This window comes from Glarea lozoyensis, assembly GCF_000409485.1.
Source record: "Glarea lozoyensis ATCC 20868 chromosome Unknown GLAREA3, whole genome shotgun sequence".
Lineage (NCBI taxonomy): Eukaryota > Fungi > Ascomycota > Leotiomycetes > Helotiales > Helotiaceae > Glarea > Glarea lozoyensis.
The window spans coordinates 652121-664079 of record NW_007360998.1 but is presented as its reverse complement, the minus strand read 5'-3'; the positions used below and the strand labels follow the sequence as shown (position 1 = coordinate 664079).

At 44.3% G+C, this 11959-nt stretch overlaps 3 protein-coding genes across 3 annotated transcripts; 1 reads left to right on the top strand and 2 right to left on the bottom strand.

The window, feature by feature from the left end:
* Positions 1-2779: 2779 nt before the first annotated feature.
* Positions 2780-3700, bottom strand: GLAREA_00238 (uncharacterized protein; the record flags this gene model as incomplete). The annotated part of the gene is made up of 2 exons (XM_008084998.1): positions 2780-3470; positions 3522-3700. 2 exons carry the CDS (start codon positions 3698-3700, stop codon positions 2780-2782), a joined length of 870 nt encoding a protein of 289 aa, XP_008083189.1.
* Positions 3701-5661: 1961 nt separating this feature from the next.
* GLAREA_00237 (uncharacterized protein) lies at positions 5662-6528 on the top strand (the record flags this gene model as incomplete). The annotated part of the gene is made up of 4 exons (XM_008084997.1): positions 5662-5747; positions 5806-5946; positions 5999-6261; positions 6308-6528. 4 exons carry the CDS (start codon positions 5662-5664, stop codon positions 6526-6528), a joined length of 711 nt encoding a protein of 236 aa, XP_008083188.1.
* Positions 6529-7762: 1234 nt separating this feature from the next.
* GLAREA_00236 (uncharacterized protein) lies at positions 7763-8620 on the bottom strand (the record flags this gene model as incomplete). Its single annotated transcript, XM_008084996.1, has 2 exons — positions 7763-8495; positions 8547-8620. 2 exons carry the CDS (start codon positions 8618-8620, stop codon positions 7763-7765), a joined length of 807 nt encoding a protein of 268 aa, XP_008083187.1.
* Between the last annotated feature and the right edge of the window lie 3339 nt (positions 8621-11959).

Here is an 11959-nt window from a genome sequence, read left to right as displayed (position 1 = left end):
CTTACCATGAGTCCTCGAGTCTCTGGTATCAGAATCGAATTCTCAAAGGGTGGGAAGCACTGCTATCATTTGATAGCTGTAGCAGACGCGCATTTTTGCATTACTAAATCGGTGGCAGATTTCCATTATCTGCGCGGTTGACTGATGTATCGACTGTTTCTGACGCTGATATCCAGAGTCCAAGTGAAACATTTCAGCATGTAGCTGGCGAATGCAAAAACAATATTCAGTTTTGTAAAGAAATTTGATGCCAGGAATTTATTCTAAGATCCGTCAGGCGGCATATTTCGCATCTGGTTGTCTGCTGTCTTCATCTGAGGGGGAGTGATATCGCGTAGATTCGGTGACTGGGTATCATTCTCCAAAGTTGTTGTTTTCTCGCGTACTTAAGCAACACCTGCATTCCAGGTTGCACATATCCCGACAAAAGAATCTTCCAGCGTATACACATTCCATCATTTACTCACCTATTCTTACCACAAACAGTTCTGAGGACTTGAGAAACGCTTTCTCTTGGTCTGCTATTCCCTCTGCCTGGCTGAATCAAAATTTATTCTCTCAATTTTACATTTCATTGTTAGTTTATGCCACGGTTCAAATATCTGCCAATCCCCCAACTGGTTTGCAACTTCACTAATACCTCACGCAGAAGCCCAAACCTTTAGTTTGGTTTTCCGCCATAATTTAGAACATCCGAAACTCTTGCAGTCCACTCAGAAATCGCAAAATATCCACACCTTCGCGTTCTATCCATCTCCTTGTCTTCTGCACATCTTATCCTCTGCACAGCTTCCGGAAGCCTCTGGCTTGAACCTCACGCCTTCACGAATAGACTTCTAGGACTTCCACGTCTTGAACGTCTTATGGCAAAACTGCTGCGCTTTACCTCTTATCCTCATACAAATCCTTGGCATTCAAATATCTTGGAACCTCCGAGCGTTACAATTCGTTTTCATACCATGTCATAAAGGAAAGGGGGAGCAGGCAGATGGCCAGCTTATTATATGAAGGAACATATCTTGTGCCTGTGGTCCCTCGGAAATATCTCGAGTGATCGGATGGGATTTAAAACGACTCTTCTGAATGAAGATTTACTCAATGCGCAAATCGGTGGCTATTGAGAGAGAAGAGTCCATAAGCTTTTTGTTGAGGATTATCCGTCTACGGGTTAGTTTAATTGATGGGGGTAGGCAGAAAGTTCGAGAGAAAAATGCAGCCAGTTTTCCGCTGATGCTTGAATACTGCTGCTCGGGCGATGCTTCTTTGGCTTCAAGTTGCCTTTACAAGAGGCACTTTCTGCATTAAGTGGGGCTTTGGTAAAAGAGAGAATATTGTGTATTCTGGAAAGTCTCGAAAGTTACGAGTAGCCAGAAATGAGGACGGGGGATGATTTACATTTGAATCTGAAGTATATCAGTGCAAATAAGTCCTCTCCCCTACTCAGGCAGTTCAATGTTCATCATTCTTCTAACATCTGCAAAGTCTTCTCGTAGAAACGTACAGTGTCCCGTTGATCGTTCCTTCCTTCCAAGAATTCCAAGTCTCTTGCAGGTATGCAATCAAGAGCTGAGTGATCACTTTCAAACATCACTATGATCTGCTACCCGTCAACTTCATCAAACCAAAGCGATGGTTCACACAAAGCCAAGTGTCATATTTTTGAATCAATTCTAGTTTTCTATCCTTCTACCTATTAATCAAAAAAGCTATCTAACATACAATTGAAAAAAACGCGACAAACCGCTACAAGGAAAGCTTTGTACAAAATGAACCATAATACAAAAGAAAGAAAAATACAGAAAAGACCTCGAAGAATATCCAAAGAAACAAGACTAAAGAAATTACATCAACCATCAACTCCTCGCTCCCAACACCTCAATATACAAAAGACAAAAGCCAGCCATCCACCTTAATCCAAACGCCCCCCACAAAAATGTCAAGTTCTCCTTGTGATGCAAAGAGATGTTTTGTGCAAGAAATTGCGAGAATCTCACAACTTCGCTTCAACTTGGAAGCGTTGTCTGATAAGGGGAACTTGTCCTCCACACCGTAGGACGGTGGAAAGATTGACTGCGAATTTTCGTCCTTTACCAAGGGAGAACCGGCAACTTCAATACCGACACCTTCCGGCAAAAGGTTTTATTGTCGTTACATTTACCCGACCGTTGATGACATCTTCGAGAGCTTGAACTTGCTGCGATACTAAGAAGTGTTAGTACCAACGGAGTGACGCCTGCGGGAAAGACTTACGTAGTGCAACTGGGGATATTCTGATGTTGATGGAAGAAGATTAGGTGCTTAGGTGTTGTAGCTGCTTGGCCCGAGACTGGCTATGCTCACGCGCTCGACAGGAAAGAGGAGCAGGTTGGGTCTAAATCAGTGGGCCCTGGGGAGGATTTCGAGACGGTGGTTGGGCGAGGGGACGAACTGGATGGCCGTTGGAGAGTCCTCAAACGAAGACGTCTCCATTGACTTCGGGTCCAAGATCGCCGACAAAGATAACATCGAGATATATGTACCGGAGGTCTGACCGATGGTCTGCTAAGCCTCCTCCAAGAGGCGAGAGGTGTTTGGTATCATTGAACCATTAAGAGACAGAGGTCGATGATCCAATAGCCAGTGTTACTTGAAAATATTAGCGGAAGATCTAGCGAAGTGAAGAGGAAAGCTTACCCAGAGAATTTATCACGGATCATCTTAACATTAGCTTATCCACCCATTCCCAACCAAACAGAACGGATGAAATTCTCATCAATCCAAGGTTCAAGCTCACCCCAGATTATGGTGCCACCACACCCGCCGGCACCGTCCCCCCCTCCCCATTATCCTCCATCTCGATCACTACATGGTAGTGATCTACGAGAGGTCGAGGTTTGTTCCTCAACCTCCGGTTTGCCGCAAGGGCAATGTCGAGAGTGATGGCCCCGCCAGTCTCCTCATCGAAATTCTCGATCTCTTCCTCACTCAGAGAAGTGATGAACCAATCCATGAAAAAATGTTTTAGCACTTGAGTGCTACGATTGTAATCATGGCTGACTGCCCATATGGTCTGCCACTCCTGTTTGAACAAGTCAAACATAATGGGCGTCATGCGGGTACACATATCGAGCCGGTCTATTGCAATGTCTTTGAGTTGCGGCAGTATGAGAAAGTCGGCAACCGCCCAAAGGTTTATCAAAGCCTTTGAGTGGGCAAGAAGCTGCTCATCTGTGATGTCTATGGGGAGCGGTCTCAGGTGGTTGAAGTACAGCCACTGCAAAAGCAGTGCCACACCATCTTTACTGCAAGGTAGCTCAAAGACACCTTCTCCACCAGGAGGAGGCGTGCTGGATGCTCCGGTCTTTACCTTACTGTAAAGACCTACTCTCACTACTTCAAGATAGTAGCAAGCGACCTGCCTGTGGACGGCAAATCTGCCTTCTTCAATGTTATTCTGCCCCATGGCAATGAGGAAGATGTGCGTCGGATCCCTGGAAAGGTTAGCAGAGCTTTGTACTATGATTTGCAAGTTGTATACGTACGAGAAATCGAGCACTTCTGGCTTTGGAGGAATGGATCGGGAATTTGATGATATCTCCAGGTTCATACCCGACAAATTGTCAATATCTGGGGCCACGGCACCCGTCAAAGTCCGGTACAGTCTTTGCGCCGAAGCATACCATTCAACGAGTCTGTCGCTTGGTTTGATGTTGAAATACATGGTTAGATCGATCAGAAAGATTGTAGATATCTTTAAAAGTGTTGTGTAGGAAGTGTTGTATGTGAATAGCTGTGTGTGAAGAGTTGTGTTTGAAGTATCGTGTGTGGAGTGTTATGTGTGAAGCTTGTAATGCGTCGAAACTGTTTGTTGTGAATTTGTTGTAAAAGAGGGTTTTATTTTGAGAAGTATCTGAATTTTCAAGTGCGTTGATTAAGGCAAGATGCGTGAATACTGATATCTCTGAGGTAACCCACTAGCGCGAGATATCAATTGTTGATGTGGATCCAAGTCGTCCTACTCTCGCGTGTAGTGGCTGGTCTTTGGTGCGGAAGAGGTCAGGAGAAGGCAACCGGGACGTGGCTCATCCGAATGGAAAGATTAGACAATGGTATCTTCGCGCTCTTCTCTTCATTATGGAGAGAAAGAAGTAGATAGTTCTATTATACGTCTACTAGTCAACGAGTTCCACAGCATGAAATGTCAAAGTTAAAGAAGACAAGTTCAGTACAAGATGTCAAGCTCTGAGAACAACAGAGAATAGTACTTTTTTCAAATATTATTGAGCACAGAATGTTCAAGTTGAGCCGAGCATACCCGTGTCTTGCTTAGAACAATCATGCCTTTATTGTTATTCAACTTTGAAGTATGAGAGGCGGTACAGGACACAAATTAAGCGCTAAGCCTTTAAACTTCAAGACAACCAAAGCCTGGCCATTGTGTTATGTATCTATATCAAGTTGACAATCGTTAAGCCATCAAGTGTTTGGTGACTTGACATTCGTATGTTTATCCCCGCTCCTATTGTCGTTCCGCGACCACAAAGGGGCTTAGCGAATATCAAAACAAGAATCAAATTTGCGGAACAGACAGAAGATTAGACCGGCTTAAAGTTTCCCGGTTGACAGACGAGCAGAACTCGAAGGGTGAACTCCTGTGGGTGGTTCTTTGTGATTCCACGCGGAAGACAGAGCGGCCCGATGTTTACACCACGCCCAGTGCCGAGTTTTCCAGCTGGGAGCACCTGACCGGGCAGTGAGGCTATTCGCACTTGGTCACTATGATCATCTAACACGACTGTAGACTCCAGGTTGACTCCAGAGTCATATCAAAAACACGTGCTGTTTACAAAGACAGCACGCTTAGCCTCAATTCGACAACTACTCTACCCTTCGATGGAGTTCCCATTCGTTTCGCTATATTGCTCGCCCATTCTACTGAACTCCCCAGCCGCACAACTACCATCTTCTCCGAACCCGCTGCTACGAAGAGCGAAGGGCTCAATGATGGCACATAAGTCAATCCAAGAAGGGAAAGAGATATATCACTTGATGGCTGTGGATCTAACAGGGTATGATAAGAAGGGATTTCGTGGAATCATTATTGCAAGAAGACTGCAGAGTCGAGAAGGTGCTTGATATCGAAGGCAAGTTAGAACGAAAGAAGACGTTTTCTTATACTGGACTACAACACTCTTGTATATGTGAGTCGCAAGCATTATACCTGATTGCCTTCCTATACAACCGCAGAGTTGGAGTACTTGTAGAACTCTTGTACATATAGATGACGAGCTATCTACTGGAAAAGTCGCCCTTCCTGCGGAGAGATTATTCGGAATAAGGAGTTATCCAATAGCCCACCTACACTCTCTTCCCAATCTTAATAAGCTAACAGATTTCTTAGTCAACTCTCCGCTCTGCACGAATCTTGTTCAACCGACTTGATCCTCTCGAAAGAACGCTAGTACAAACCTCAACTCCTCGTATAAAGCAATCAAGCCGGACAGTATTCTTTTTTAACTGAACGGGCTGCCATCGAGAAAGTGCCATCCACGCCTCGACTCCTCGCGCTGAGCAATGATCCAAAGTCTTTCTCAACAGGGCTGCCCTCGAGACGAATCCGTACCTGAGAGGAATTCAAGATACTCGCTCGTTCAACCTTACACCAAAAACGTTAAAGCAAAAATGGCAACGCCGTTAAATAACCAAAAGGTCTACCCGGGTATCTACAAAAACAGAGATGGTTATCCAATGCTCATCAAGACCCTCAGGTATGAACTTTGATGCTTATCTTCTTGAAAAGTGAGGTCTTACTTGGAAACAGATGAGCATCTGGGTGGCTTCCATCCTTCCTCATCCAACCTCACGGAAGAGAGCATCGAAGCTGAAGACCAAATACCATCGAACTAAGATATCCGGTGGGGTGGCTGCCAACGAAGATCCATCCGCCACTCTCAATAAATTCGTCGGGTCAGTCTAGCCTTCGATTCAATTGCTCGCATCCAGCACTGACTCCCAGTAGTCTCAGTGAAAGTTCAGATTCTTGCTCTAGCACACCGCAGGCTCGTCGGCGCCTTCCATCTAGCGAAAGGCTTCCGGGCGTAACCACTGCCTATTCTGACGACGCGCCGCGAAAAATAGAGGTGGAGCGATGGCATCCACCTTTCAACCGTACGCTATTAACGCTGCTTCAAGTGCGTCAGCCAACCCTGCTGCAGGCGCTGAAGCCTCTTCAACGACACCAGGCACACTTGAATATCTTCAAGAGGAGAAACTCGAGTCTGGGTAAGGCGGTCATTCTGACACCTCTACGAGAGAGTAACTATTATAGACTTGATTGGTGGTAACGCTCCAACGAGGGATGAAGCTGGAGCCACGGCATCTACCTTTCAACCGTACGCTATCAACGCTGCTTCAAGTGCTTCAGCCAGCCCCGCTACATGCGTTCGAAGCTCGTCTACGAGACCAGGCACACTTGATCATCTTCAAAAGGAGACACTTAATGCTGGGGAAGCCGATCATTTTGACACCTTTACGGGAGATTGGGAATAATATAATTGGTAGTGAAAGATGGTACCATTGTGAGAGATGAAGTTATGTACACAGAACTGTCGTCAAATCTACAAGAGCAAAAATGATTTAATATTCGCGGGAATGCTGCTGACAGAGAAAAGCATATGAGGGGGGAAGTTGAGAGTCTTGATAGACAATAACCTTGTTAGAGTAGAGACAATAGAGATAGCCCAGTGGTGGAATGATGGAGTCTTGTGATGGCAATTGTATTGAGCTGAAGGAAAGTGATGGTCAGGTCTTCACAAACGATTTCAAAGACAGGCATTGCAAGCGGAGTATTTGTACACATAACACAAGCCCTCACGCAATGCATCAGTCTTTTGCGGACACAGCACTTCATTCTTATTGCGAAATACTAGCACTTAACTATCGTCCGCACTTTGTAAGAAATGAAACTTAGACTAAGTTTCAGCTAGACAATGCAACAGCGTGTTCTACCAAAATATTAAAAATAGCTTCCAAAGAGAATGGTAATAATGAGCTTTTCTTGTGGCACTTGGTAATATAAAAACGCTTTCAATAGCTATAGTTTAAATAGACATCCCCAATTACTGAGTTTTATCTTAATTGCCTCGATTTCATAATGAGATTTTTATAGTCAACTGCAATACTGTAAACTTAATTTGCTAGATTTTGGTGATTCTCCAATTTGACAAACGGGTGCCCGCCAGCGATGAACATTCGTCCCAACCTTATGAGGTGGATGTTATTCGACCAATATATTTCTCCGAACTCTAATGCAAATTTTCTTGAAAGCTAGATAATAGATGTTTGAATCATCTTCACTTACACCATACATCTGCTCTTGCCAATATATGCTTACTTCAGTACCTTGAAACTCTGTTGTCATTTATCATTCAAATGGGAAAGTAAAAATACTTCTGTGTAGTTGTTTCTGCGGATTTGATTGAAACTACAAACTAAAGAGACTGCCTCAAAATAGACTGAGTTGTTTCAAAAAACGCCTCGCTCAAATGCTGTACATGGATGAATCCCAGAAAATATCTAAACAAAGAAGATGAAGCAAAGCAAAAACGGATATCCAAGGAAACTGAATCAATCGAAGCCCTTGTAAACTCCTTTCTTCACTCCATTTTACGCCATCAACCACTCCCAGTGAACTCCGTTATGCTGTCAATCCTGTGACCTATTAGAGACTGGTGAAGTTGAAACAAATTGAGCTCTTAGACTTACCAAATATGTGCCGAAAGAATTAGTTTCTTTGCGACTTGTTGTCAAGAAAGTAAGCCTTCAATGGCAGCCAGTCTTTGCCTCCCAAGTGAGCTGTCGTTTGCTTGATCATCTCGTTCAGAACACCGATGTCTAGCCCTGAACGCAGCTCGCTGGCGGTACTCTTGTTGACTGTTGTCAATAGCGCCTGGATCATGTACTCGCGGAGCTTGTAGCCTTCTTGAGTGTTCTCCCAGATATACTTTTGCTGTGTTCTCCACAGGCCAACCATGACACTCTTCGTGCCACGGGCGAACAGATCAAGGTGGGCAATGGCCTGGTCTTGCAGGGCTGGCATACCGAGATAATCTCCCAAGCACCAGAGGTGGACTCGGTTGGTGGCAGCGTCGAGAATATCTTGCTCATTGGTGGTAGGCTCGGGGTCGTTCAGGCGGAACCGATACAAGAATTGAATTAGAAGGGGAATAGCCTCTGGCTTGAAGTCATGAAGATCAAACGACAAAGGTCCGTCGCCGCTCCAGGTCTGGTTGATAAGCTTCCTATTGATAACATAGGAGCCATGACAAGCGGAGGCCTTCTCAACCTTGAACATGGCGATTGGGACCTCTTCGCTCTCCTTGCCCTTGTGATTTTCACTTCCTTCTTCTTGAACCACTTCTTTCTCCTTCCCCTTCTTGTTTTGGCTGCTTCCTTCAGCTGCCGTGGTGTGCTCCGTCTTTGGGCCGAACACCCTCAGATCAATGAACACATTCTCACTATCAAGATAATTAGTATGGTAGACTTTGGACTCCAATTGGGGTGCGTACCTGAAATCAGAAACTGGTGGTCTGCCTCCTGGCCATTGCTGAGCCATTCGACTGGTGCTTGACGAGGCAGCCATTGTGGTTTTGCTTTGGTTGAGTGAGATCGAAAGTGTACAGAAATAAAGCAAAGGAGTGGAGTTTGTTGCGAGGTAGGTTGCTACAGTATTGCAGAGAAGAAATTGAGTGTCTGAAAAGATGGTATCAGAAGAAGTTGTTGAAGGTCTGGAGTTTCTTTTTTATGGAATTTTAACCTTCATAAACAGTGGTAAAATAGTCAAATAAACAATGGTTACGGAAAGAAAGGTTTCCGGTCATTGAGAAGCACGCTAGCAAACAAACCTTAGCGTGGTAAGCCTGGTGAAATGCGGAAATTGTACAGTCCGACAAGATAACTTGCTCTTCTGGGGTGAAAGGATGCTGCGTCAATGCTAGAGAGCTTACAAAAGAAACAATGGCTAATCCTTTAACTCATTCCGATATCCGATACATTGGAAATTTGCGAGTTAACACAATGATGCCCATTAACATTGATTGACGAAAGAAATCGTCTGCTATAATCAAATTGGAATTACAATGGCACATCATAGACCACCACTACACCTCTGGATATTTCTGGTACCACTACAATGCTCTTTATGAATGCTTGTGTCTTTATTGCTCAACATAATTGCCCTTCAACGCGTCGCCAGTTTCCTTTCTCTATTGAAGTGAGAGCATCGCCTAGGTGAATTAACCACGTGCTCTTCTTTTCCCCGAGATGATGATAGAACGGGAAGTCGGCGGTGAAACTTTGAATTGAACAGGGGTCTCAATCAAAACACGGTTGATACGGACGTATTGATAATGATAGGAGATTGCGGATATGATTGATACCGAGCGTACTATTACAATTGCATATTACAACCCCTTTCCAGCCCAGAGCATATAACATAGAAATGCCGGTATGAAACAAGAGACCATTGCCACACAATCTGAAATATGAGAATTTTGCTTCGTAAAGTGCTCATCATTTATTAGAAGATTCAGTCCATCACAAGAGAATGTTAAGTTGCAATTTGCGGTTATCAAGAAGACGGGTAGAAAGTGTAATTTGGTGCTTCCGTTTTCTGGCTGTTCAGCCTCACCCAGGGAATAATAACTAGCTTCGGTTTTACTAGATGCTTGAATGAGTTTAGGGACCGATGGATTGACAAGTCATGGCTTTGGAGAATGACCACTTGAAATGACAATTCGAGCAATCTTTTTAGCAGAATGTCAACCTTTGTTCACCGGCACAAGTCATATCAGCTCACCGTATCTCTGAACAAAATTGGCGCCCAGTGTGGTCTTGCTTGGCGAAGGTTTTGCAGAACGTCGGATATCTTTTTTGGATCAACAGCCCCTCCCAATTCTTGAGCAATTGCGAAACTATGTTTTTTGCCATGTCCTGACAAACAGCCCAAACTTCAGAAGCATGGTTTTCAATCTTCCTCAATTTCACTTGGGTAAGTAGTCCATACGCAACATACTTGAGGCTGATCATTACTGACTGTTTTCCCTGCTCGAGAAGCCCCACAACACGAAACTCCTCACCCCATATCCAACGCCTCATCATGCCTGCTTGATCACGGCATTCAGCGATGAATACAAACAAAAGTCTCCAGTTCGAATCTCAACGCGTACTGAAAAACATGAGCGAATCTGGCAGTCCAAGCCTTGAAGTCCTTGTTACACCGAAAGCTCCCTCGACGACATCCAGTATGAACGTGAGATTGTTTGGTTTTAAGGAGTAATCTCAGTGACAGATTATGTTCAAGACAATAACACCATCGTAAAAATATGCGCTGCCATAATATTACCGACAAAGAGTGCAGGAGAGTTGGAAGACAAATGGTTCGGTCCGGGTAATAAAGATAAATTCCATGATGCAGGCGCTGGAGTGCGATCAGCAGGGAGAAAATCGATATCAAGTAAGAAAAGCTGAATTTACCAACTACGCAAGGCACTCTTGAGGTAAAATAGAGGTGCTTGGCTAGTTTTCAAAAGACAAATTTACTCAAGTGTAAGTTGAGATCAATTTTCGACGGTATAAGACGACTAATATTTCTATAGTGTTACACGCCGAAATCAAACAGCCACTTCGAAGGCGAAACAACAGTCTCACCATGGAAGCATCGAACGACTTATCCTACAACATATGCCTAAAACGATTTTTAATACTCTACTCCCACTAAATGACCGAGTTTGAACAACTTTCCAGTCTGGTAAGAGTTGATCATACATCCTTCTTAACTCGCGAGACACGTAAATCCAAAGCTTCTTATCACAGCTAGAAGTCAAGGAAGAGCATTCCAAAGGTCTGGTATAAACTTTCAACGACCTGTCCATGTTGTTGATCCCGAATCCTTTCTTGCGACAAGTCCAGGAACAGCAAGTCAAAGTTCCGGTATGAACTTTCAACCATCCGTCAATCTTGTTGATCTCGAAGCACTTTCTGCCAGAAGTCAAGGAAGAGCAAGTCAACGCTCCAGTATGAACTTTCAACGACCTGTCAGTCTTGTTGGCCTCGACTCCATTTTGCAGCCACACGGTAGATGATTCACAGCAGTCAGCGAACATTACACAAGCAGATACATTCGCCCAGAGCTCAACATCAAAGCTGAGAGCCACAAAGTGGTAACCGTATCAGCGAAGCCATGCTTAGATGTTGCAACTACGTCCCGGTCACTGACAGCAGCGCTGAATTCCGTTGAGCCGCCGCTGAGAAGTGACACGAAGATATCGGACTGGGCAGAATCTATTCTTCCAGTTGCTCTTGGAGATTAGAGAAGCATCGGAGTCGATTGATCTACGCTCACACTTGAAAAAATGTCATTGGTCCACTCGGGTAGGCACATCCCAAAGGTAAGCACTTTCCAACGGTTATGGGGAAAGACGACTGACTGATATTCTACAGGGTCAAACCACCAAAACCGAACATTATCTGCTAATGCTAAGATCCAATGGACAACTTCCAATTATAACGAACATTGTTGCGAAGCAGAGCTCAGCAGACAAAATAAACCTCCTTGAGGTGTTTTGACGTCAACCCAACCCAAGGAACGGGTCTGCTCAATGTCAGTGCTTCCCAGGTATTGCATTGTAACATGACTGACTTTGTTATAGCCCTAAACCATCCCAGACGCACATCCTCTCAGACTACCAAAACCCACATAATTCAAAGTTCCTTATGAACACCACTCTCGCGCGGAACAGTACAAAACAAATCACCTTCCCGCTTGCTTTTTGAAAGCGGATGTATATCAATTAAAGGTCGTCAAGTTTATAGCAGGAGCATGACAATCATACCTGGTTATCGATTGGCAGTATTGAAAAGCCACAATACCAGAGGACTTTGCCATGGTGCTTAAAATATACTCCTGTGTAAGTACTTGCAA